Source organism: Elaeis guineensis, chromosome 14 (assembly GCF_000442705.2).
Source record: "Elaeis guineensis isolate ETL-2024a chromosome 14, EG11, whole genome shotgun sequence".
Taxonomy (NCBI): Eukaryota; Viridiplantae; Streptophyta; class Magnoliopsida; order Arecales; family Arecaceae; genus Elaeis; species Elaeis guineensis.
In genome coordinates this window covers 60,878,262-60,905,713 of record NC_026006.2, presented here as the reverse complement: position 1 = coordinate 60,905,713, position 27,452 = coordinate 60,878,262, and the positions used below count along the sequence as shown (strand labels likewise).

At 35.3% G+C, this 27,452-nt stretch overlaps 1 protein-coding gene and 1 pseudogene across 1 annotated transcript; one reads left to right on the top strand and one right to left on the bottom strand.

The window, feature by feature from the left end:
* Positions 1 to 813: 813 nt before the first annotated feature.
* Positions 814 to 24,506, top strand: LOC140853651 (uncharacterized; the record flags this gene model as incomplete). The annotated part of the gene is given in 11 exon segments (XM_073248300.1): positions 814 to 1,473; positions 7,568 to 7,737; positions 7,966 to 8,106; positions 8,108 to 8,231; positions 8,321 to 8,440; positions 8,571 to 8,672; positions 8,764 to 8,804; positions 8,806 to 8,880; positions 11,023 to 12,910; positions 23,669 to 24,075; positions 24,077 to 24,506. Coding segments are annotated over 11 exon segments (3,966 nt in total), but the record flags the coding sequence as incomplete, so codon positions are not given.
* Positions 15,036 to 22,860, bottom strand: LOC114914776 (uncharacterized; annotated as a pseudogene).
* Positions 24,507 to 27,452: the final 2,946 nt, after the last annotated feature.

The window sequence follows — 27,452 nt, the reverse complement described above, 5'->3', positions numbered from 1 at the left end:
ACTTTCTTCCAATAATTTTATGCTTGCTTTCTCCACACTAATATCCAGATTCTAAAAACTCTACCCTGCTATAGAGACTAACATATTACTATCAATAACTATATATTGGATTGTGGTAATATTTAACGAATGTGGTTCACTCTAAGGAATTAAAAGAATAAAATGGATAATACTATTTCAAACTGGTGAACGATTGATAATATTATATAATTCTTTATAGTTTTTGAGAATGAAAAATTTGATTCTACGATGTATGCATGTAGATGGATTGGAAAAGAAAAATCAGTAAAGAATCTGTGATGCACCGGAAGAAATAACTAATTGAGCAATCAAAATACCAAGCTTAAAAAATTGAGTTGTGGATTTGAAATTTACACATGATTGCTTAAATAAAGTGGACAACTTTTATGTTAAATTCATGAAGGGTCTAGAACTGTATTCGGAGCTATGTTCAATATTGTAATTATTTTTATGGTAGAAAATTTCATAATTATTTTCATTTTATCGTCCCCAACAATCTAAACAATTAAAAAAAAAAAAAAAAAGAAAAAAAACACCATCATGCCAAGCAGGCAAGGGTAAAATGGTCATTCTGTCATCGCCGGAAGAACTCTGAGCCCTATATAACGGCACATGTCCAGGGATGCACCGCCCACCTGGTACCGCTCCGAAAGATACCAGCTCCAAATTTCCGACGAGTATTCCCTTCTCTCGTCGTCTGAACGAGGGGCGAGCTAGAATTTGGGTTCTTGAGCGGCCGATGGAGCTTCCTGAATCCTCGAATCCAGTCTTGGCTCCCCGATCCAAAGGTAACAGATTCCTAGCCACCCGAGCTCCAGCTCTCGTTCTCTGCCGTTTCATTTCATCTTGACTGGGGTTAGGGTTCCCACATTCTTTGTTCCCTTCGGTCTCTCTCTTCTTCGTTCGATCGGGGAGCCAAAGATGGATGAAGATATGGACGATTTCCGCGATCTCTATGGCGACCTTGAGGATCGTGTCAATGCGGGCATCTCCTGTGTCCAAGAAAATCAATACTCCCGTTCGGCTGAGAGAACTATGAGCAGCTCGAAGTGTGGGGGATTCGATTCGATCAATGAGGAGCACAACTCGGATGATCTAATTGCTGAAGGCAATGCGAGACCGGTGGCTTCCAACCGGGGGATGGAAAGTCTGGCTTTTGGAATGGAGGAGAGCGGCAACAGCAGCGACAGCGAAGGTGATCTTCGTATACTTTTGAACGAGGATGACTGTTTGAAGATGCCACCTTCACAAAGAGTAAATCTTGGGAATGGAGGCTTGGTGGTGGGAGAGGATGAGGGAGGGGAAGAGGATGAGGATTTGGTGAATCCTTATGGGACTGATTGTCCACAGAAAAATCTGAAGTGGGAAAACCAGTTGTGGTCGCCTACTGATGGGATGGTGCAGGTTAGCACTGAAAGAGGGAATACAGCAAAGTTGAGCTGCCATGGTTGGGTATGTGCTTGATTCTTACTATTGCTATTTAAATGCATGTTTGATTTTTATCTATTAATGCTGTTTCGTAGGTATTATGCTTTCTTTGTTTTTTCCTCCCATTGTTATGTCATAGATTGGTCAAAATGCAAGTCTAACAAGAAAGATGTCAGAACGAGTTGGTAAGGATAAAAAACGTACTAAACTATATATTTATTTTTTTCTTGTAAGAAAAGGGGAACAGAAAAGAAAGCTGCTAATAAGTAGGCAACCGAAGAAGAAGAAAAAAGAGAATGAACTAACCGGGGCTACAAGTTGCAACAAAGAAGCTTTCAAAGACCCAAAGCATGCTTGTATTAATGTTCATCTTAAACTTGTTGCGACAAATTCAACAGTTTGGGAGAATGGGTGGCTTTTATCCACTATTTGGCTTAAAAAATCTTACAAAAGATGGATGAAAAAAGAGGGATTGCCCATCTACCCTAGCCTATTAATTTGCATCCTCCCAAATAGAAGGATGCAAAAAAGGATGGATCGAGCATGTAAGAGGTGGGTTTCTATATTGATAAAATTACTCCTCATTAATTTTTTGACAAAACTATAACATTTCTTTACTTTTTATTCATTTTATTTATATATATTTTTATTTTAGCTATACTATCAATCATATATATTAAATTTTATTATTAATTATTTTATTATATAATTTTTATAATTATAAATAAATAATTAGAATTATCTTGTATTTATTCTATTTATATTTACTAAAAATTTATATAAAATTAATTAAATATTTTAATTAAATTATAAATTAATCAGTTATTTATATAATAAATATATAAATAAATCTAATTTATATATAATTAATTTATAAAATTTAATTAAAATAAAAATTAAATATTTATTAAATATTTTAAATAATTATGAATTATAAAGATTATAAGTTTATATAGTACCTTATTTTTTTAGTATAAATAAGTATTATAAATTGATGATAATAATATTTTTACCAAATGATAGTTTAATAAATATATAATATAAATATTATTCATCCTTTTTCATTCTTCTTATACTATATAGAGAAGAAAATTATTTTCATCCATCCTTTCACGTTTCATTAAGATTGGAGTGGCATCAACACAAAATAACTTTACAACAAGGGATTCTATGTGCCTGTGCTACTCAGGTCAGAGCTTATCTTGTGTTTGGTTGGGGCCATGAGAGGGTGGATGGATGAAGTTGGAAGGATGGATGGCCTCCATCCATTGTTTGATTCAAAAAATTGTAGGAATGATGGATGAAAAAGAAAGGATTGTCTATCCATTCTTGCCTACCAATTTACATCCTTTCAAATCAGAAGGATTCAAAGAAGGATGGATGAAGCATTGATGGATGGATTTTTGCATGAACAAAATTATCCTTCATTAATTTTTTTGACAAAATTATAATATTTCTTCACTTTTTTATTCATATTATTGATATATATTTTTATATATACTATTAATCATATATTATTAAATTTTATTACTAATTATTTTAATTTTAGTATGCAATTATGTTAATTATAATTAAATAATTAGAATTATCTTTTATGTCTTTATTTTTATTTACTATTTTTAGTTAACTATTTGTATAATGCTAATTAACTATTTAAATTAAATTATAAATTAATTAGTTATGTTATCTAATTAAATATATAATTGATTCATTAATAATTAATTTATAAAATTATTTCTTAAATTAAAGTTAAATATTTATATAATTTTTTATATAATTATAGATTATAATGATTATCAGTTTATAAATTGTTTACTTTTTTAGTATAAATAAGTATTATAAATTGATAATAGTGATATTTTTATCAAAAGATAATCTAGTAAAAATGTCATATAAATATCATCCATCATTTCTTTCATTTTTTCTATACTAAATAAAGGAGAAAATCATTTCCATTTGTTCATCCTTCTTTGACCAAATATACGAAAAGATGGATGAAAGATCTATCTATCCTCTCCCTCATCCATCCGTCCTTCCTTCAATCTATCCTTAATACTAAACAGAGGGTTAAGCTAGTGATGCTTTCGGCTACTAAACTTTTGCCATCTAGGATGCAGCATTCCACCACTTCGCTTAGCAGCATGATACTTGTATTGGTCTCTCATAATCCTATTTTCATGATTTAGGTTGCTCCCATTTTGCTCGCCCCTTTGTGGAGTGCTAACGCATGGAACGAAGCTAAGGGAGGGGAAGGCCGCTAAGCCATGGCTAGTACTGTATTTTATGCTATTGGGCGATTTTGGTGCCTCACTCTTATTTTTTATCCATCTATCCTTTCTCTCATCTATCCTTGTTCTATCCATTCTTTCTTTCATCTATCCTCTCCCTCATATATCTTTCCTCTTCTATCTATCCTTCATACCAAACAGAGGGTTAAGATCTAGATGGGTTGATCCGATCAACCTATCCAACTCGAGAGTTGAAAGCCTTTTGGTTTTCATCAATCCTAAACATGAAAAGACCACAAATTCATGCCACTTAGTGACTGGTTAGGCCAACTGCATGACTTGCATAGGTCAACTTGATTTCAAACATCTGTATCAAGCACTTTAGATTTGCTGGGAAAAATAAAAAAGAAAAATTTCTTGTTTGCTACTTCACTCTTTGGGATTAGGGTTCAGTATTAGTGCTAGTAAAGACCTGCCATCCCAACTCCCCAACTCCATTTGTTGTCATTTATAGCCATTGCCATCTGAACTTATTTATTTATAGGGTCTTTGTGGTAGGAGATGCCTCTTTTTTGAAAAAAAAGAGTTGAGATTCTATCATTTTTATAAGATAGATGCTACATATTTAATAAAAATGTTATTATACTTATTTTCCATATTTTTCATATCTTTTTATGTTTTTAAAATCTTGTACTATTTTAAGTACTTATTTTATTAATTTATGATGTTGACTATCATTGAGCCATTGATCCATGATGTAGACTCCAACAAGGGTGGGTGGTTGAGCTGGGTTTTTTTTAGAATATTACTTATGAGTAGTAGAGCGTCTTGTCCACATAAGCAGTCATAAAAGTTGTGAGCTAACTATTCAACTCTTTGAGTGGTTATCACTGCAATGGGATTTTCCTTTAGAAGCCCTTGTTGATATCAAATGTACGAAGAAAATTTCTAGAGCAAAAGAACATGTATGGTACCTATTTCTTGTCCACTACTAAAACAAGACTCATTGACCCCTTTGTCTTTGTCCCTTCAGCTATGTTGTCAATGGTTAAAAACTTCCTCAAGATAGATACTATTGAATGTTGCACCCTGCAAACAATCATGTTCACACCACTCATGCAAGTAGGATTCCCGCAGAGTGGAGAAACCCATAGAATGAAGTGCATAGAAGGTTTCCATTGCATTCCATTTTGATTATTTTGAATTATCCAAAATCATGAAAGATTATGCGAGAAATTGAAACAAGATGGTATCATTCTTTTTCTTCTAAATTTCTATTTAAAAAATTGCCTATGATAAACCAACCTTATGGCACCAACAATTCGTCCATTTATTCTAAATTGGAGGAAACACATGGGAACTTAAAGGTTTATGTCTAAATCATCGATTCACCAAATTCTCAACTTTACATTCCCTCTTAAGCCATACATTCGCGCTAAAGTTCCACCTTTTAAAACTTAATTCAAAAAACTATGGAAAATACAAATAGAGGATGAGCCTTGGCGTAATGGTAAGATTTTTCCATGTAACCTAGAGGTCACACGGTCGAAATACGAAAATAGCCTCTCTGCATGTTGGGGCAAAGCTACGTATGTCCGGCTTTCCCCTAACCTTGCAATGGTGGCAGCCTTGTGCATCGGGCTGCTCTTATGGACCATGTGAATATCAATGACTGTAAATTTCTTCCTACATGATTTGAACCTAGATCCAAATCTAAATTTTGAATGCAATTTGGGAGGTCAATACTCAAATGAATTCAATAATGATCAAATTTTGAATTGGATGTGGGTGGCTATAGGATGGGTGGGATGGTGGACGAAAGTCGAAAGGGCCTGAGGGCTTTTGAGGGGTGGATGATGGTGTTACTTGGACACCCAAAATTTTGGGATTTTTGATGTGTCAGACGCTTCATGACACTCCTTAACACTTCATACCACCAATTTATGATACCATTGTCATCACGTGTCTAGTTTTCGCACTTTTATATGAAAGTTTTTGTTTCTAACACAATTTTACCATCTGTTATCATTTTTTTTTCAAATTAGAAAGCATGCATTTAACTCCCTATTCATTATATGCATACATCAATACAAATTAGCGCGCACACACACACACACATACATACATCTATCCATCCATCCATACATAAAAAAATATAGGCAGTTATTAGATTTTTGGGTGTGTGTGATTTGGAGGGGAGGGGTTGAGGGTGGAGAACTCCAGTTACTAGATTTTTGCTATGAGATTTAGGTCTAGTATTCATAAAAAAATATAGGCACATAAGCTAGTGAGCTCATAGACATACACGTATGTGAAGCTCATAAGCTAGTGAGCTAATAGACATGCACGTATGTGAGGCTATTAGGTTTGGGTCCTCCCATACTTGAAACAAGATTTTATGAGCTTTTGGGTTCAATGCTGGACTTAAAACCTGAAATTTCAGGTTAGATAGGTAAATTGTGGTTCTCCTTTGCCACCCTTTCCTAAATAAAGCCTCCAAACATGTCTACCCTCACAATACTTTCCTCATCATCATCATCATCTTTTTTTTTTTTTTAATTTTCTGACTATCACATTATAAACAGAACTTCGTGGACTATGCATGTCTCAGGCCCTAAACAGATGTCCCTCCTCAGAAAGAGATCATTAAATATAAAAAACATTGAGACAAACTATGTTTCGGGTCATATAATAGAATGAAAGTTGAATCAGTACCCTCTTAGAAGTAATGACCCATGCTTAAATTCTTCCTCAACTTTTGCAAGGATAATAATCTAAATTCAAGTGATATCCATGACCGTATATCCATATATGCAATAAATTGAACTGTATTAGTGACTCATACTGTGCACCCTTTGTGTGATTTAAAATGTGTGACAGATTCAAAGCTTAATATTAATTTGATACAGAAGTAGGATAAGCTAATATACTATGATGTGAAAAACGCAAACTGCATCATTCGGTAATTTTATTTTAGGCCTGTCCTATGGACCTTTATTATAATTACTGTTTTCTGCTAGCTTAGCATGAAATTGTTCATTCGATGCATCTAACGGTAAGTTTGATCTGCAAGGATAAAAAGGAATGGATAAGAACTAAAGTTGAATGTGAATGAAGGAATGCATGTGAAATGAATGATAGTTTCATTCACATGTCTGATTTGCTAGGTAGATTCTAAAATGGAATCAGTGTTATCTTTTTGTATATCCTTGACTAAGGAGTAGGTAAAGTCTAATAATATTTTACATTAAAAATATTAATCAAATCATCCATTCTCATTTAATATTTTAAATTCCACTAACTGATTCATACCAGAGATATCATTAATCATCTATTTCCAAATTATCTAGTAAATGCTGCAAATTGAAACTTTTCTTTCCCACAGCAATATGAATGACCATTCCTCCCATTTAAGAATGGATTAACAAGTTCTTTATTTAAGGAATGGTAATCCAAAGGAAATTTAATTTCATTAATTGTTGGCAAGCCGAACATCAGAACGAGGCTAAAGTTGGAATTTTCATCTCATTTGAGCCATATTCTGCAAACCAAATATAGCATAAGAAGTTTTTTCTTTCCTTTTCTCCTAACCAAATTTTTGTGACATTGAAGCTCTTTTTGTGGGGTTATTGGTTTATTTTTAATCCCTTAAACTTTCATTAAGTACCATTTGTTGTCTCATTTATGGGAAATAATTTTTATCTGTTAGTTTCATTTTCTAATTACTTGCTTTTCTAAATTTTATATGACATTGTTAACTCCAATACATCAAAGTATGCTCAATTTTCTTTTATTTTTGTATATTTTCAAGAATTGCTATCATAGTATGTTAATCAATAATTCTTGGAAATCTTCTAAAGTTTGACCCTCTCATCATTGATTTTGTATAGTATGTAGGATCTAATCCAGGAGGATTCCCATATAATGGAAAAACTTCAGTGCCTGGAAGAGGCGATCGGGATCAGCCAGTGATGCTATCTTCAGAGGTTACTGCAACCTGCAATTTGAGGATTCCTGCATCAGCTCAAAATGGATATAGTTTCACTTTGCCTCGAAATAAGTTTGTTCTGACCATAGTAAGTATTGTCTTTCTGAAACAAGTTTCTTAGAGGAATCCATCATAGAAAAACTTGTCTTGGTTTTATTTGGTTGTCAGATCCCCATTCTGTCTAATCCCCAGAATGGAGGTGTCAGATCTGCTGTTTATTTGGTTGTCTATCATTTCTTTTCCATTAGACTTTATTGCTGTTGTGTATTCTTTTGATGACCACCATGTGGCTTCCTGCAGGACCATTTTTGATATAAGTATTGAAGCATTTGAGCAGAAGCCCTGGAGGCAACCACAAGTGGATATAACAGACTACTTTAACTTCGGCCTGGATGAGGATAGCTGGGAAAGCTACCGTCAAAACTTGGTCCTTGTTGATAACATTATGGGACATTCTTTCAGTATATAGTGCCTTAAACTTTATAATGCCTTTAATTCGAATTTTTCAGGGTCAGTTTAGGCAGCAAGTGTTTGCCCTTAATTACAAATTATCAGGGCTGAATCAGGTGAATAAAATTAGTCTCCATAGGAAGTCATGAGCTTAGTTATATTAGTAGCCTGTGAGCAAGATTTTCATGAATAAAGCTTCAAATAGGTTGACTCTGAGCTGGGATCACCTAAAGCCATGTTGAGTAAAGCTTATCAGTGGGGACATAAAGAACAGTGTTTCTTAGATATGGGAAATGTTGAGGAGAGGTTAATGGTGCTTCAGATGGTATGTTGGAAAAACATTATTTGCATCCATTTCATCTAATTGCCATTTGAAATTCTGTTCAGTTGTAAGTATTATTACCACCTATATCATATATAGTTCTAAACTTGTAATATAATAAATTTATGTCCAGCCAAAGGGTAGAGCAATTCAGGTTGAAAGTGGTGTTGGTGAACGCACACCATCACTATACATAAGGCGACTGAGATACAGTGATTCTGATGTAGTGATACAGGTGTGTTATTTTGATCTTTTTTTTTCTAAAAAAAATGTATTGCATAATTTCCTTATTCTTTTTAACATTGCTGATGGCTTGAACATTTTAGATTGCTACGGATGATTGTATGAAGGATGTGTCCATTCCGTGTGGGAGAACTTGAACTTGCAGAACAAGGACATGTAGATTGCTCAATGTTAGAATGTCAGAACGAGCCAAATGAAGGGTAAGGAATTTAGCAGTTTTTGGTTGCTTCTTTATCTTTGCACCAGTTCAGTTTTGATAATGTTATTAATGAAGTCCAATATAACTTGCTTTTACTTCTGAGAGAATCATAGGCAACTAAAATATTCTTTTCTATTGTTATTCTTCATAAATAGTAATAGTAGTAATGGTTAACCCATGACTTGTTTACCCCTGTGATTCTTGTGTTTCACTCGCTGCATGGGTACTGGCCAGAAGACAGTAGGAAAAGTGGTTAAGATGGATATTCATGAGCTGAAGAGGATGGAATGAGATATTTAATCTGCTGAACCCATAGAGCTGAACATTCACATGCTTTTTGATCTATTGGGCCCTAAGTCGGATTCTCTGAAACTGCAAAAACAGGTTCTTTGGCACAACTATGTCTATTTGGATGTGATACGCGTACATATTTATAATTTAAGTTTATATCATTAGTCAGGATAAGGTATATGTTGGTATGGTTCTTAACAATTCATATAAAGAAGAATCCGTGTAAGTTTGTGACTCATCTATTGTTGTATGCCAAAAGTGACTTAATTGACCTATAAATAAAGAAATTCTTGTAGAAATTATAGAGTGTACAGGTCCATATAAACCCTTGATATGCAAGCCAACCCAACCAGTTGGGACAAGGCTTGATGGTTGTTTTTCTATTGTAATAAATTTCCAAAATTCTAGTGGTTTAAAGTTAATGAAAAAAATTACAAATAAATATCACATTCTTTGTGGTTTTTATGCAGGTTTCTGAGATTGTTCCTTGAAAATCATAATTCCTCATTTAGAAAACTTAAGAAGAATTATGCAAGAACTGGTGCTGATTTATGTTTGAGGTCTGCATATGGGGCTAGCATTGGAAGGTTGCTCATGTTAAAAGAGTTGTGTAACGCAGTCTTCATCTTTAAAGTGGTTTTTATAATGGCGCATTTAGAACAAAATGAACAGGCTGCTATAAAATTCGTGTTTTTCAAAAATCTTGATTCCATACTTTTGTTGTCAGGAGCATGCCACTCCAGTCTTTTTTCTTTATTTAATGTTTGCCTTTTAATTCGTATTTGTATACTTGAGAAAAACTCAAAAAAGATCTTGGGACATTCTATGGATGAGCATGGCAACTAACAAAAGGCTTTTATCAAAAGGCACATGAGATTATTGGTTGTGTGATGGATGAGTATCTAGATAGCAATGTGAAAGGTGTAAAAACCTACAAATTCTTTCTTCCTCCTTCCTCCTCCTCCTCCTCCTCCTCCTCATCATCATCATCATCTTCTTCTTCTTCCTCTTCCTCCTCCTCCCCCTCTGAGAAATCAACAGGAGAAAACAGTTGCTTTAATCTGTTCGAAATTAGAACTCCCTAGCTGTTAGGCGCTTTCTTCACCCAATCTCCTCGTCTGGAGAAGACTCTGACAAGAGATGCAAGAGAGGCTAAAATCTGCTCTACTGATATTGGTCTTTGGAGAATGGTACCTATCCAGTCATCTGAATATCTGCAGTTTTAAACTGGTTTCTGTGCTGCAATAAGGTGATTTATGGAATATTTTCATTGAATATCAAAAAAGTGAAGATGCCTTCCTAATAAAGCCCCTCATTCCACTGTTGTAGATTATCTTATTGCATATTATATGTGCAGAAACCTGTAAGCTATTTTTAAGCAGTTGGTGCTGGTGCATTGGACTCATTTTTTGGGAACAGGGTATGGCTAATTGACAGTGACTATTGTGACAGCAATATTTTCTCTTTTGCCTGCTTATGTTTTTGGTTGGGATTTTGGATGCTTGTGGACTAAGATTTCCGTGGATTGATCATTATGTTGTCCTCCATGCAGCCAAGTTTTCAAGTTTTTTGATTCTCTTGAGCTTATTATTTTCCTGATAAGCAGTGATCCTTGTTATCCAACTTTATTTTGTTGTAATAACGGTTCCTTTTATATGGGAGATGAAATGTGCAACTTTAATAGCATTGTAGTTGCTGGCACGGTGCATTCATGTCAAGCTGTGTATGTACTATTTATTAGTGTTTTTTGGCATGTCTATCAGTGCACATTTACATCTATATGTTTAACCTCTACTTGTCATGTTTTTTAATGCAATAGCTCTGGTTCTTATCTGCTAGTTCCTATGTGCAGAATGTTGTCTCTGGACCATGATGATCAAAGATGTTGGAAAACCACCAATCCTCTCATGCATTGCTATCCTGGGGTGGCAGAAACTAATTTAAGGGGACCTGCTGAAGAGGTTAAAGCCAAACTGGAGTACTCTAAGGGTGATAGAGAGCATTCTTTGAGAGTTGATACCTTGCCAATGGAAGCTGAATTTGCTTCTGGTTTTCAAGTTATGCATGGTTTCAGTTCATCTGATATTGATAATCATTATGAACCATCCAAGGATGATGGCTGTTTGGAGAAAACTCATGATGCTACTGGAAAGCCATCTTTGGATGCAGTAACTGGACTGCAAGAGTCAGTTTTATCTGATTGTTATCTTTCAAATGATTCCAGAATCAATGCAACTAAAACAGAGCTAGAAGATATTAAAGGCAACACTTACGACCATCCCTTCTCTCCAGCAGGTTACAAAGGTTGGAATACACATGGACACAGTATCATCGCTGAATTGAATATACCTGCAGAAGATGAACAAGCTTTTATACAGTCTTCCAGGAAGTGCCAGAATGATGTGGATCATTTCAAAGTGAGTGGCACAAGGGAAAGGAAGTGCCATCACTTTACTGGTGTGGGAGGACATTTGTCTTCTAATAAACAAACAAAAATGCCAACAAGTTACAAGAGTAGAAAGTATGCTGAAAAGCATGCTAGTGAAGAGTCTTCTACTAAAGCTTATCACAAGAAGGGAGATCATGATGCACATCTCTGGAGGAACCAGGATGAGAGAGACTATTTACTTGAGAAAAGAGCTGCTGGAAGGGATTATTCCATAAAACACCGTGAGTACTACTCACATGAATGGTGTCACGATGATCGAGGGGAAGGAGTTGTTGATTGTGAGCATTTTGACAAATCAATTTCAGAATATGGTTCCTTTTTCTTGGGAAAGGATTCAAGCATGGGGCACAAAAAGGAAAGGGAGAATGAGCATATCATCTGGACTGATAGTGTAAATTATGATAATATGACTGAACACAGATATAGACAAAAACATGTACAAGAAATGCATAAAATGTATGTACCCAAATGCAATAGGAAAGAGGAAATCTTTGATCACAGGTTCTGTAGACCTGCATCCTGCAGTGGCAGAGGACAAAGAACCCCTGAAAGAAGAGACAAATTTGACGAAAGTTCATGTTTTGACTTGTATGGATCTAATAAGTATATGGAATATGATGCCAAAAGGTTGAGACATATTGATGGTAGGCTGCTTGATTCTCAAACATATGAACACCATGTTGAGGATGAAAGAGGTTGGCATGATTCCAGTCCAGCAAGAAATTACTTACCTGTGTCATGGAGGTTGCATGAAAAATTCGTGGATTACAGAAAACATTTTGCTATTAGAGAGATACCATCCATGTATAAGAAATATGAATGGCATTTTCTTCCAAGCAGCAAGGATTGTCATCATTTATCTGATGAAAATGGAAACAAATTTGATTATGATGAATCCATTACTGAAGAAAGAGGTACATACGTTGATGACATTGTTCCGGAGAAAAGATATGGTTGGCTTGCTAAGCCAAGACCTCATGTTGATGACAAAGTCTCTTTTCGGCATCAAGAGCCATACTTGCTTTCTCGAAAGGAATCTTTTCTCTGTGAAGGGAGTCCAAGACATGAGAAGAGTCTTGTTAATCAGCATTTAGTTGGTGGTAGAAAATTTTCTGATGACCGCCGATTGGGTAATGCTGAAAAGGAAATAATTAATGAAAGAAATGCTGCTTCTGATGCTAGGGAACATAATAAATTTGTTCTGCACAATTTTGATCAGCAAAGGCATGAGCTGGCAACTTTAGTGTGCAGAGATGCTTTCAACATGCATTTGAATGGTTTGGAAAGAAAGGTAAAAATAAAATTTGGGGAAACCAAGTCTACTCCCTTGTACAGCTGTACCTGTGTCAAGCTTATGTTGAATAAGCATGTCTTTTTAACTTGGGGTGGCTTGTCATTTTTTTCTCCTTTTCTACGTGGAAAAAGAATGCGACACCCATTGTATCTTTTTTGTGGTTCAATCATTTATATACAGTTTATTTTATGACCTGTAAAGCTTTCTGCTTGTCATGCTTGGGCTGCACTTATCTCAAATGTTTTCAATCTAAGGCAATTGAGGGTGCTGCTTTAGCTCTGTGCACAATTTCTGGAACTTGTAGAAGGATGCCAGAATTTCTGTCAGTTGCTTTCCTGAAGTTATTTCAGGTATTTGCTTGATACATTTAAGATGCGAACTGTTCGATTCTTTTGTAATGTCTGGGAAATTTGTGGCTTTCTTATATTATATTTAAGTTACTGAATTCAAATAGAGCAAACAGCTATGTTTTTCTTCCACTACCTCATATTCTTTCTCAGGCTTTCTTACATAATATTTAAATATTCTTCGGATAAGCCATTCTTTTTCTTTTTACATTTCCAAACATGTTGATGGCCTGACTTCCTTTTGAGCTGATACTTGTTCTGACTTTCTTATAATGTAAGAAATGGATTTTGTTTTTAGGTTTAGGTTTCTTTTTCCCTTGCTTGGCATATGCCTAATCCACTTACAATTCCTTCACAATCTGAGTGGTCTTGGTCTAGGTTATCCTAAGACAACAGGTGTAGTTGAAAATTATGCCAGCCTTGCTTGTTGTTGTCTTACTGCTTAGTTTTCTTGTTTTATTAGGATTTAGACACGATTGTTTTCAACCTTTCTGCACTTTTGAGTATATGTTTATGCCAATTTGTGCATTGGTGATGTTCTGCATAACATCCTAGCAGCGTTATGAATGTTGTCTTGTTGCTGGTCTGAATATGGTTTTGTTTAAAATACATTTCTTTTTGCAATCAAGCCTACATGCTGTTCATCCATGCACTATCAGCCTGACTGCCACAACTTTTGCATACTACTTGATGATGATATTTTCTAGAATGATGAATGTCAGAGTTATGACATATGAATAAACTAATACTTTCTGCTGCTGACCACTTGTGCTGTCACTTCATATTTCCGTGCACTTTCAGTGTCCATAAATACAGCAAGTTGCATTCGTTAACATTATAGGAATATTTGAAGTGGGAAAATAATTGGATCTCAAAAATGGGCTGGATTATTTGTTGTATCTGTAACTGTTGGCAGATATGGGTTGTGGAAAGTAGGTTTTCTGGGTTGTTTGGAAGTATGCTGGACCTTTTGTGGGAATCTTGCATTTACATCTTCCTTCTCCAATAATGTTCTTTTTTGCCACTTTGTTTGAGACAATAAAATAGGTGGTCTGTCCTAATCAGGTTTTTAGAGATACTTCTGCTCTATGCTGTTGTTATAGATGTTAGAATGGTATGTGTAGAGGAAAAATATGTTTGCATGCCTAGAGGGAGGCTGTGTCTATGGTTCTATACTTCTATGCTCAAGTGAGATCCTTAATTGCAAATGATGATTTCTTTGACTTTGATATTTATGACTGGCCTTTAATTGTTCTCATTCTGCTATTTGATTGTTCAAGCTTTACATTTTCTTCCTCCGTAAGTCCTTAATCTTTTTCCTTCTACAGGGATTTTTGTGTAATAATTCATGGATGCCATTTTTCCCCATACCTAAAATTTTATGCATGAATTATTCTTGATCTGTCTGCCATTTTTCTGTGAATAAATATAGAAATTTTGTATTCTCTTAGTATGTCTGTATTTGATGCATGTTTTTTGCACTCACATATGCAATTCAGCTGTCTATTTGAATACCTCTTATGAAAGGTTTATGCATTATTGATTATTCTTTGGTGATTTTTATATATTGACATATTTGGGTTTAATTTTTGCGTTCGGTAGCGGTACAGGGACTCTTGATCCAAAATTTTAAATATATATTTATTTACATTATATTACAACTATATCATCATAAAATTTAAAAAAAAATATATAAATATGTATTAAAATATATCTAAACTTTTAAAGTACAAAGTACAAAAAATGATATACTAACCTCAAGATCTACTCTGCATTTAATATCTCGTCTAGTGTTTGTGACGTTTGTAGATATCTGGATTATTAGCATAATCTGGAAGAACATCAGTCCAACTCTCTAACCAAGATGTACTGTACTTCTAAATATTCATCCCATAAGGCATCCTCTCTAGATTGTAAGACATTTTAGATCTCTTACTCAAACTCTTGCTTTGAGAAGTATCATTGGGATGATGGTATGGCTGTGGAGGAGCCCATCCGAATATGTCGGTAGTAAAATCTGATCCGTAAGATGCTCCAGGCTGCATATGGTTGTAATCACTAGAAGACGATGTCTCGGATGCATCATATCCATATGGATCATAAGGTGGCTGTGGATAATAAAATCCATAATGCGAGGATGATCCAGATATATCCATGGATCCTACTCCATGTGCAAGATCGTCTGCAGCTGCATCGTGTGTTGGACGATCTCTAGAAGCCCATCGTCTATATAAAATCGGCTCCCCACAATCTCTACCGACTCGTCCATCATGGTCCCTATCTTGTGTGGCATATGTAAACTGAGACTCACCAATGAATCAAATATCACCCTGCGGCTATGTCTCATAAGCAGTGGTCTCCTATCCTTCAGTTCCTTCCTGATCATCAGATCCATGATTACTACTATCAGTATCATCATCACTCTCTCTGATCTTTGAATCTGAGCTAGATAGCTCCTGTACTCTCGAAAGTAGTGCACGTACAACTGTCTTTTCTTTTTCCTCCTTATGCCCTTCTGTGACTGAGTTTTCTGTGGTTGGGAGGATGGATGTTTTCTTGCTGACTGCCGACCTCGTCTAAACATCTATCGCTCAAACCTCTGTGAGGATGTATCGAACATCGAGTCATGTGATGAATGAGTCCCTTGTGTCCCCTCAGGCTGTGACTGATCAGTTGGAACCTTATGTGAAATATTTTTTTCTGTCCATTGCTCTGGATCTATTCTGATCTCTCTAGCTACCACACTGGCTGGTCATAGAGGGGACCCCGGCTCATCAATATCTGGCTCTTGCTGCTGACCTGCAAGCCATCCGATGATCAGATTGTCGTCCTCGTCAGCATAATCATCTAATGTCCGATCAGTGTACTTCAGTTGTACTTCTTCCTGAATATGTTTTAGCCTCAATCTCATATTATAGTGAACATATACAAGATCATTGAGGTATTTTTATGTCAGATGATTTCTCTGTTTGTTGTGGATAAGGACAAAAGTCGATCAATTACGCTCACAGCCACTAGCAGAGATCGTCTGGAAAAGAATGTGGACAGCCACACCTCTCAAATATTCTGCGGATATTTCAAAATAAATTCATTATTTAGCTGTAAAAGCAAAATTATATATCAAATTTTATGATATTATTAAGCAAAATTACATATCAATCTATGCTACAAATTATTGATATGTAATTTACCTGGATTCATCTGCTTTTTGCTTACGATAGCTGATGGGACTCCAAAGCTGTCTGATCCCTCTCGAAACTATTTCATCGATAAAAAATATATTTATTAAATTTATAAATATATTGTTGAGTATAGATCGAATTCAGTTGAATAATTATATCTGTTTTAAACTAGCATACCTCTTGCCGACACAACGATGCGATTTCTGGATCGGACACCATCTTATATATCACATTACGAAGAGCAGTAAGAAGCTCATTATCCATATCTATCTCAGAAATGGTATACTAGAATCTCGGATTCAAATAATAAGCTGCAGATAAATTTCATAATTGATTAAGTACATTTTTACAAGTATAAGAAAAAAATATTTTAAAATATTCTTGAATCTGTGCTTACCGACTAGATGCAAATCTCTGTCCATCTGATAGTCCCAATGATGCTCAATGATGTTAATGAATTCTTGAGCATGCTTCAGATCATTCTCACTGATCTATTTCTTTGTCCTTTCCATCATGTAATATAAGAAACCTATCTGAGGATATCTTTCACTATCCACGACGCAAAGCACCTAATATAATAGCTTAATAGCCTTCACTACCTTCTCAGCCTGCTGTCAGAATGACTGACTCGTCACCAAGTTCTCCACATGACTTTCATCAATGCTGGCCCTCGCATATTTGCTCTCCTGCCACTCGGCACTGACAAACATTTGACGTAAGGCTGCTTTCTTCTGAAGAAGACTATCAAGTGCTATATAGTTGGTAGCAAATCGTATGATATCCGGTCTTAAGATCTCTCCCCCAGTATACGTCCGCATCAATGAAAGAATCTGTGTAATTGTAGATTAATCTAGTAATAGTCTGAACAATCTCCACTACCTGCTGCACCCTACGAATCTTTCCAATATCCATCAATATAAGATCAATACAATGTGTAGCACATGGAGTCCAGTATATCTATGGTCGCTGCTCCATCAGTAACTCTCCGGCAGCCTTATATTGTAGTCCATTATCTGTGCTGACTTGCACGACATACTGCTCACCCACTGAATCAATCACCTCATCCATTAGACCAAGGATATATGTGGCATTGTGCATCTTATCTGAAGCATCAATTGATTTGTGAAAAAATAATTTTCTATCATAGTATGTCAAAAAATTAATGATGCTCCATCTAGTAGGACCGATCCAATCATCACACATCACTGTCAGTCCGTATGTAGGTCATTTATTCTTGTAAGAAGCAATCCATCTCTGCAGATCCTCCCTGTTACTGTCAAGAAGCTGACCATAAATGTCCTTAGGTCCTGACTGATCTACACCATGACCGGCAGCCTCTATGGCTGAAATGACAGATCGATAGTAAGGATTGCCTGCTGCATTTGCTGAAATATGGTTGAAATGAAACCATGATCTAATAGCTCGCCACATATCCTTCTTCTTATTCTTTTTCACCATAGTGTCAATCCTTTGCTGCTTTGAATCCTTGCTGGAAAAAGTATGTGGATCCAAATCATGGATAGTGGCTTCTGCTGGAATATCTCTGGAGGATCTCCTCCTACTGTCAAAAGCTCCCAACAAAGATGATATGCTGTGTCTGCTCTCTCTACCATCGAGCTCTCTGACTAAGGTAGTCCTTCTGAACTCGAATTCTCCCTCACTGATTGCTGATCCAAACTCCGATTTGTAACATGATGGTCCAAATCGTTTTCTATACCTAGCCATCTCCTCACGTCGGTACTGATCAACCAAGCTCATCTGAATGGCAGCCTCAATCTGTGCCTCCTTATTATCTGAAGCGAAAGCTTCTTCTGACTCTCTAGACTGATAAGGTGGCTTTGCAGTTCGACGGTCCACTTTCGTCTTTTTCTGCTTTGTCCTTTCCTTCGCTGTTTTCGAATCAGCGAAGTGCTTTTTCATCAACTATCGGACCTCCTGTGGGCATTTCCGACACATGGACACATCATGATAACCACCAGTCAGGTGCTGCTTCAACCTAGTCACCCCTCCTCTCTTGAACTCTGTGTTGCATCATTTGCATCTCCACTGATGCCGAGCCAAGAGCATCTCGCTATGATCCCAACCAATGTCACGCTCTGAATCTTTTCTTACTCATTTCTGTAAGTATAACAAAATACGATAGTTTAATAATTATTAAAAAAATATTATATAAATTCAAAAAAATTTCAATAATAATTTTAAAACTCATAAATTTAAAAAAATATATTATATACTTCAAATAATATTTTTGAATTAACTGTAATATAATACTAATTTTACATATTTTTTATTTGATAATATTTTTATTATTTAAATAATTATAAAAATATTTTTTAATTTAAAAAATTTTAAAAAAATTCGAGGTTAGATTCAAATAGCTTGAATCATTCTAAACATGATTCCGAAACTCTGATTTTTTATTTTTTTTTAATTTTTTTTAATAATTTTTTATAAATAAATATATATTAAAAATATATATAATTAATTAAAGTCAATGAATGTCACACGCTGAATTTTTTTTCTTACAAATATCTGCAAGATAACAAAATACAGTAGTTTAATAATTATTAAAAAAATATTATATATAAATTCAAAAAAATTTTAATAATAATTTTAAAACTTATAAATTCAAAACAATATGTTATATGCTTCAAATAATATTTTTGAATTAACTAAAATATAACACTATTTTTACATATTTTTTATTTGATAACATTTTTTATTTAAATAATTATAAAAGTATTTTTTAATTTTAAAAATTTTAAAAAAAATTGAGGTTAGATTTAAGTAGCTTGAATCATTCTAAACATGATTCTGAAACTCTAATTTTTTATTTTTTTGAATATTTTTTAATAATTTTTTATGAATAAATATATATAAACATTTAAAAAATATATAATTAATGAAAATCAATGATTTTAGTATCATCATGTAGATCTTCTAAAGATCTATCACATATGATCAAATCATACCAAAATTATAAAATTTTGGTATGATTTTCTCTTATTTTCATACTTCTTCGTTCTTATCCTTTTTTAAACAACAAAAATATAAAAAATAAAATATTTACTAAAAGAATAATATATTATCTTACTTTCGACCAAAAATCAGCATCTCCTCGAACCAGTGTTGTAATTGATGGAATTTTTTTCTCTTTTCTAATTTTTTCGGCATCTCGTGGGAGTCTTCAGGCGAGCTCAAGAGTTCTCTGAGAAAGCTCTCGAGTCTCTCAGACAACCCACCTGGGCTGTCACTAAAAGATAGCCCAGGCCCCACCCCACCCCCCCTTCACACCCCCCCCCACTCCCCCCATGTGAAGGATGTCGGTATAGTTCAGTTCAACGCTGAACCGAATCGTACCGATCCATACCACTCGATTTTGGACGGTATGGCGCCGAATCGTACCGAACCACCCGGTTCAGTGCGGTTCAGAGCTATTTTTCGGAGAAAATGACCGAACCAGATCAGCTGGCCGCAAGTCCAGTTCGGTACGCCCCATATCGGGCGGTTCGGCCCGATACGGCATTCCTTGGGCCGGACGGCCCTGTCTCGCCATATGGGAGGTACCCCATCCCGGTGTCCCGCAGGACAACCTGCTGGGACCTGAATCCTTGATGGAAAGTATTATTTTGCTGATAATGATGCTTGAACTATTGTCCATTTCAGTTTGAGATTGCAAGTATCTCAAGATACTCATCGCCTGAGACAATATGGCATGCCATGCCATAATGCATGTGTTATAGACAGTTAGACACCCACATGCATTGATAGATACATGACAATTAGCTGTAGGAATTGTTTTTTTCCCAGATATAAATAGAATCGAATACCTTGTGATTGGTCTTTAATGATAATCTAGCATGAAAGAATATGATATTGAATCATACAGATAAGGGCAAAATTAACTAAGTTGATTTTTCAAGACAAAACTTGAATAAACCATAGAACATCTTAAGATTCAGACATTATTAGAGGAATATTTCTAAACAATATTTGCAGTTTAAAGTGGAGATACAAAAGTTATCTCATATACATGTTAACCTACAACTCTAGGAAGTTGATATGTGTATTCATTTGGGATCAGTTCAATTTCAGTGTGTTAGCTATCTAAGATACACTGCTGTTTGTGGACCAATCTACATACATTGACTGTATCGATGTAGGTCAATAATAATCTTGATTGACACTGTCATCTCATGAAAAGAAAGTGTAGTATTTTCTTTCTCTACTACCAATGCCCTCACATCATAGTGGGTGTTGACCTGTTTTGTCAACTTGTCTCCTATTGTCTTTGATGTTTCTTCTTCCATTGTCTGGGGTGCTGTTTATATAGTCAACAATCTAGGTTAACAACAGAAGATCATTATGATCGACTATTGGAATATTTTGACATAACTGTCCGTATACTCTACTACTTTCGTTTATATAGTATACAAGGTTCTCATCGCCTTCTCTATGTAAACTAACAGTACCATGTGCTTCTAAAATCTAGAAGGTGTACTCTTGATGTTTTATACTGAGTTTGATGGCAATGCTAGAGATAGTGGATCTATAATTGTAATATATGCTCGTTATATGTGGTTGTTTCATGGATTAGAATAAGCACTCATGATACTATAACTTATTATAGTTGTATCTTGTGAGCTATTTCTCCACCACATGGATTTCATCAATGCAACCTGCCAGCTCATTCTTTTCTAGCAGCATTGAACTATATATATACATTCTGAGAATTGTTTTGCCCATTCACTGGCCTCTTGTGGCCGTTATACTCGCTTTTTACAGGCTTTCTTCTTACGTTCATATTTTTGATCTTTACTACATTGTTGTGCCCTGCTGTGATGTCACGCCCATCGTCTTAATCGTGATGCTCATGTCTGCTGTTCTTAATGATTTTGTTAAGCTTCTGTTTCTGATGTGAGTGCATATTATGTTCCATGGATGATCCTGGTTTGACCTTTTTGTTTTGTTTTGTTTTGTTTTTTTTGAATATATAGCCACTCCTACAGCATGATATATGATTTCTAGGTTGTTGGCACTTTAATTATGAGTCGATCTTTGAATAGAGCCATCATGTCAGATGCACATTACTAAATTTTGAACGGTCATGTTGATAAACCTATCCATCTGACCTCAGTTGAGTGATGTCTGCAGATTACCTAGTATTATGCAATAGCTAGTCTGCTTAGTAGGTTGAACTGTCTGATTATTTCTATTAAACCATGGAGCTTGTACTTCCTTTATCTTGCTAGGTGCTATACCCAATTCTTTTACCTGCTGGAAGTAGAGAAGGCCTCTTATAAATTAGTTCACTTGCATATTTGTGAATTTTCTTGCCTATTTATCTTGTTCCTTACATGGGTGCGTTGTATCTCTTAACTGTGCATATTTAGTAGAATTTTTACTGTTGTTGATTGAACTTAATTTCAGTTTACCCATTTGACCATCTGTTACTGGCATTCAAATCCCTTTTGAGTTTTTTTTTTTTTTTTTCAGATTTATGCCTTAATATATGCTGATGATATTTCCACCAGCAGTCATATCTTTACACATATATGCTGTCGCTTAGAGGAAACACTGCTGCATTTTGGATATTACAGGCTATTCTCCTCATTTGTGCTTATGAATTACTTGAGTGTCTTTATAATATGCTTCATCTATGTGGGCATGTCCACACTTTATTCGATCTTCTTTCCTGGTGAATCATAAGACTTTAGACTTGAAAAACTCAGGTTGGTTATTTTCTTGGTTAAGTTATGAGATCAAGGCTTGTTGGGCAGCGTTTACAGGTTGGATACCTTTAGGATGTGGCCTCACTCCATATTTTCTCTATTGCCTTTGCGTTGGTGCTCATGGCATTTGCTAGCACAGATTAGCGGTGTTGCATGGATATGGATACAAGGATCAAGAATCAGTTTCAGACATGTTCCAAGTGTCTGACTCAGCAAGAGGGAGAAAAGGGGATATGGGGATACGTAGGATAAATTATAATTTTAATTAAATAATATAAGCCTTTAATATCATTTGTTTAAATAATAAGAAGATTTGTTTGTTAAGGTCTTTCTCATTCAAATTTCTCAATTAACTCAAGAATATGAGGATTTGCAAGGTTGTCACATTATGTACATCCTTGACCAACTAGTAAAAAGAATGAATACACACTTCTAACTTGAACATGGAGGGTCAATTTGATTGTTGGAAGAGTTCCAACTCTCCACAATCTTTGAAAGTGCTAACCATAGAACTTTATGAGTATCCAAGTATTTGATACATATCCGGCACGTATTTTTGGAGGTAGATGCGAGTGTCCAGTTTACACTATATATTAGGTGAATGCTTTACCAAAGATTGTGTTCTTTATCAGAGATTTTGTCATCTCTGAGATGAGCAAGGAATCAGACATTGCCATTCTCTCCATTGCTGATGCAGAGTATCATGTGATAGCTTATTTTCAAAGAGTTCTAGCTTTCTTTCATCTCTGCTGATATGGGTGTCATAACAAGTGCGACATCCTTGACGAACTAGTAAAAAGAATGAATACACACTTCTAACATGAACATGGCGGGTCATATTGATTGTCGGAAGAGTTCAACTCTCCACAATCTTTGAAAGTGCTAACCGTAGAACTTCATGAGTATCCCAGTATTTGATACATATATGGCATGCATTTTTGGAGGCAGACGCGAGTGTCCAGGTAACACTATATATTAGGTGAATGCTTTACCAATGATTGTGTTCTTTATCAGAGATTTTGTCATCTCTGAGATGAGCAAGGAATCAGACATTGCCATTCTCTCCACTGCTGATGCAGAGTATCATGTGATAGCTTATTTTTTCAAGTTCTAGCTCTCTTTTCATCTCTTGCTGATATGGTGCTTAAAGAAATTTGTAACTAGTCGGTGCTTGAACTCGGCCTTTGCTTTTGGCCCTTACCTCTTCACCCTTATTTTGCATTTGCTGTGCATATGTTGTTCATGATTGTTCTAAATATTGAACTACTGTTAATGGTTGATCGTGTGGTTTGTGCTTGGGTATCTGTTTTTGTAGAATGGTCTGATCATTGTTCGGTATGTTTATAATATAATTGCTGGGCAACCGATTTATTTGTGTACTATTCTGTTACATGCAATGTGGAAAATTTTAACCATGAGAAGGCTGTGGCAGTTTATCTACATTCATACATTCTTGGCATTTTGTATTCCTCATTACCATATTATTTTTTGCAGTTCCACAAAAGAGGCAATGGAGTTACAGTTACACACGAAAGGCATAGAGATGTAGCTTATACAGTGGATAAAGAACTCGAGACTTCCAGGTATGTTGAAGTTGTTCGCATGTTGGAGGTTCCTCTCCATATTCCAAAATCTGAGAGAACTCATAATCACCCAACCAACTTGAAGAAGAGAGTGAAAGAGTTAAAGTCAGAAGAACATTCAGATGATCACTTTGTTAAGAAATGTGAAGGCAAACATCCTATTTCACAAGGTCATGATGATGATGAGATTGAAGAGGGTCAGGTGATAGAAGATTCTGATGATCAACATGTGGTGTCAACGACTAAAGATTGGAATCGTGAGAAAAAAGTAGCATTCCCTACAGTTACAGCAAGCCGGAGAGCTAATGTAGAAGAGAAAAACACAAGCAAAAGAATCTACACCAGATAATAAGATATTTGTGGGATATGACAGCAATCGCATACTTGAGACACTAGCAAAGATGGAAAAGCATCGGGAACGGTTCAAAGAACCGATTGCTCTGAAGCGAGGACCTGAGAAGACTCTGAATTCACAGTTGGAGGTTGCAGCTGTAACAGATGAAGTTAATCAACAGAGGCCTGCCAGGAAACGGCGGTGGGGGAGGGCATTCATCTGAGTAGACCATCATAATGGCTTTGGAGTATTTTGAGAAAACCACCTGTTGCATTCCCTGTGAAGCTGAATAATTTCCAATGACGTTGATCTAAAGACGAAGTGCTCCTGATATTATGCTGCTGAACTATCTCTCTCTCTCTCTCTCTCTCTCTGATGTACATCATTGTTTCTTTAATTTGCTTCATACTGCAGTTCACATAATATTTGTTGAATTTCTATTTAAATTTTATCAAAAAAGTTTTACTGTTTTAGTTGTTGTTTTAACTGTACAGACTTGGAAGCTCTAAAACCTTGTTTTAAATGATTAAGAGCTCATCTGGTCAATGTCTTTTTGATTCTCTTCAGCTTGCTCTGCTTGCCTTCTACTGTCAAAACTTTTTCAAGGGTGATAGGTTTCATTTTAATTTACTATAACCTTAAAGGTCAAAACAACATATGTTAGATGGTCTTTTGATGTGCTTTCTATTTCTTGCAGGCTATTTAGTTGGGGTCTATGTTGTTCTCACTCTTTTATTACTTTGTCGTTTGAAGTACGTAGTTGCTATAAATATATCAATTTTGTTGCACAGGTTATTTGATCATCGTCTCGGTTTTGCATGGTTTTGAGATTATCAACTGCAAAAATATATGTTGCTGTATTTTTCTAGCATCAGTTGCTGGAAAAAAACCCTCTTGGATATCATAAAAATATCTATATGCTGCTAGTTTTGATTTATGGATTATGGCTTTGTAGTGTTCGACTATCGATGCGATAACCTTTTGCTGGGATTGTTTGGGTCCCACTTATTCCACGAGAAATCAACCAGCGATCTGTTCGGTTTGAGAGGAGACTGTTGATGAGCTGACCTCATCGGGGGCCCAGTAAAAGGTTATTCCATATGGGAATAGGGCCTAAAATGGTTTTTCCATAAGTTATGCTTGCTATTCTTTGACCAACCTTAGCCTATGATTGGTTTTTTTGTGTTTTTTGGAAAAATTATACTTGGTATAAGCATGTTTAATTAACATGTCTTTTCCTTTGCTTTGTTTATTTTACAATAATTGTTTGATATTTGTTTTGCTTATTTTGTTTATATACACAATTTTTGAACTAATTTTGGGTCAAGAGGATGACTTGGGAGGGAGGGAGAGAGAGAGAGAGAGACTTTATCAAAAGATGGTGTTGTAGCAAGACTCCGGGATGGTGCTGATGTAGTTGGAGCTGGTTATAGCTTGAAAATTACGGTATTAGAAGGAATTTGCAAGAGAAATCTACACTCGCTCGTGGTGTTCTGGTGGAAGATCCGTCGATACTTAAGAAGTTTGGGAATAGTGGAAAAAAAAAGAGAGAGAGTCGAAGAGCTAAAGGGGAGTGTTCTCTCTTCTTTTATTTGTTTTTTCTCTTCCTTAAGAGTCCTCTTCATATCTCTTTTGTATGGAGATTAAGTCCGTGAGCCGTTAGTCGGAGTTTGTAGGTTTGTTAAGCCTAACTTCTCAGGCCGCTAAGCCATATTCTAGCTATCTATTGGAAGAAGAATTTCTTCCCACTATCTTTGAATCAAGGTTGTTAATTATGAATATCCATCGCGGGCTTCACCTGCACAGCAGGTTGAGTTGGTGGTCTAAGTTGGACATAGGGGCAAGATCTCGAACTCAGGTCTGGGCCGATTTTTTTGAGTCACTTTAGGTGCACTAAAGAAAGGGTTGGTCTTGGATGGCAGGCCTCTTCCGTGACAAATGGTGTTCAAAATCCGGACCTTCATAAAATAAAAATTATTTTATTTATTTATTCACTTATTGTGTTGGTAGATGAAATCTGTCTGCAATGGGCTATGCAGCAAAGTTGACCGTCCTTCATGTACACTTGACTTGCCACACTGGAGGACATGAATGCGGTTCAGCTACATGCTTGTTCCAAGTGACCTTTAGAAATTTTCAGCTGCATGTTTGTTCCATAAGTGACCTCTAGAATTTTTCATGTAGAGTTTGGAGACTAATGATAAGGAAATTACTTAGACACCAATGCAACTTAAAGACAATTTCACTCAGTATCTCTCGAGTTTGAAAAATTTTAAAGTGATCCTTCAAGCCAGTTTAATGGTTTAATGGGATCCTGTCATCCATCTTTATTTACCTAAGATAATAGTAGGGCTGCAATTGGATCGATACGAATCAGATATCAATATATTCATATTCATATTTATTTTGTTTGATGAATATAAATATCTTATAAAAATATGGATATTAGTTAGACATAAAAATTCATATTTATATTTATTTTTTAAATAGATACAAATCAGATATTGAATATACAGATACAAATACAGATATAAGTTGATAATTAAATTTTTTGACTATAGAATCAAAAATATTATACTTAGATAAATCAAATTAGTATCATATCAAATGGTTATTTATTTTTCTTAAAAGTTTATAAGTACTATATAAAGTTAAATATATTTATAAATAAAATCGAATATTCGGATATAGAATGGATAGTTGTTTATCTATATTCATATTCTTTTTTTTTTTGGACGAACATAAATATAGATATAGATATTAATTATATGTTCAAATTTTTATTCATATTTAGATGGATTTAGACATAAAAATAGATTTAGATGATAATTAAGGTGCGGAGGGATGACACGCCGGGGGGGAGGGGGGGGGGGGGAGGCGGAGTGAGAGATAAGGTCTTTACTTTTTACAAACAACTTATGACCAAGTTCGCGCATTATTTTTTGAAGAGATAGCCATCCATCTATATTATAATTATTAAGGTCTAGACCTTTTGAGAATACACTATGTGACCATTCATTTAGCATTAAATCTCAAATGCAATAAAAACATTGCAATAGATGACTAATATGTAAGGATATGGTTGCTTCAGGAATGCAGCAGAGATATAAGATTTGGAGTAAACTTTATGCCTGCCAAACTGACAAGAAGGCATAATGAACAAATTATTAAGCTGATCAAACTTGTTTACGATAGGTGTAGCTATTCCAAGGGAGAGCTGTCATCAAATATTTCTTGAGATAAAGGCACACGTCTTATATTTACTTCGTATTTTTCATGAAGAGAAGTCATCAGCCAAAGTCATTCTGAAAAATGGAGCCCAGCAAAAATTGATGTAGTTCATGGTGCAACAATTTTCATA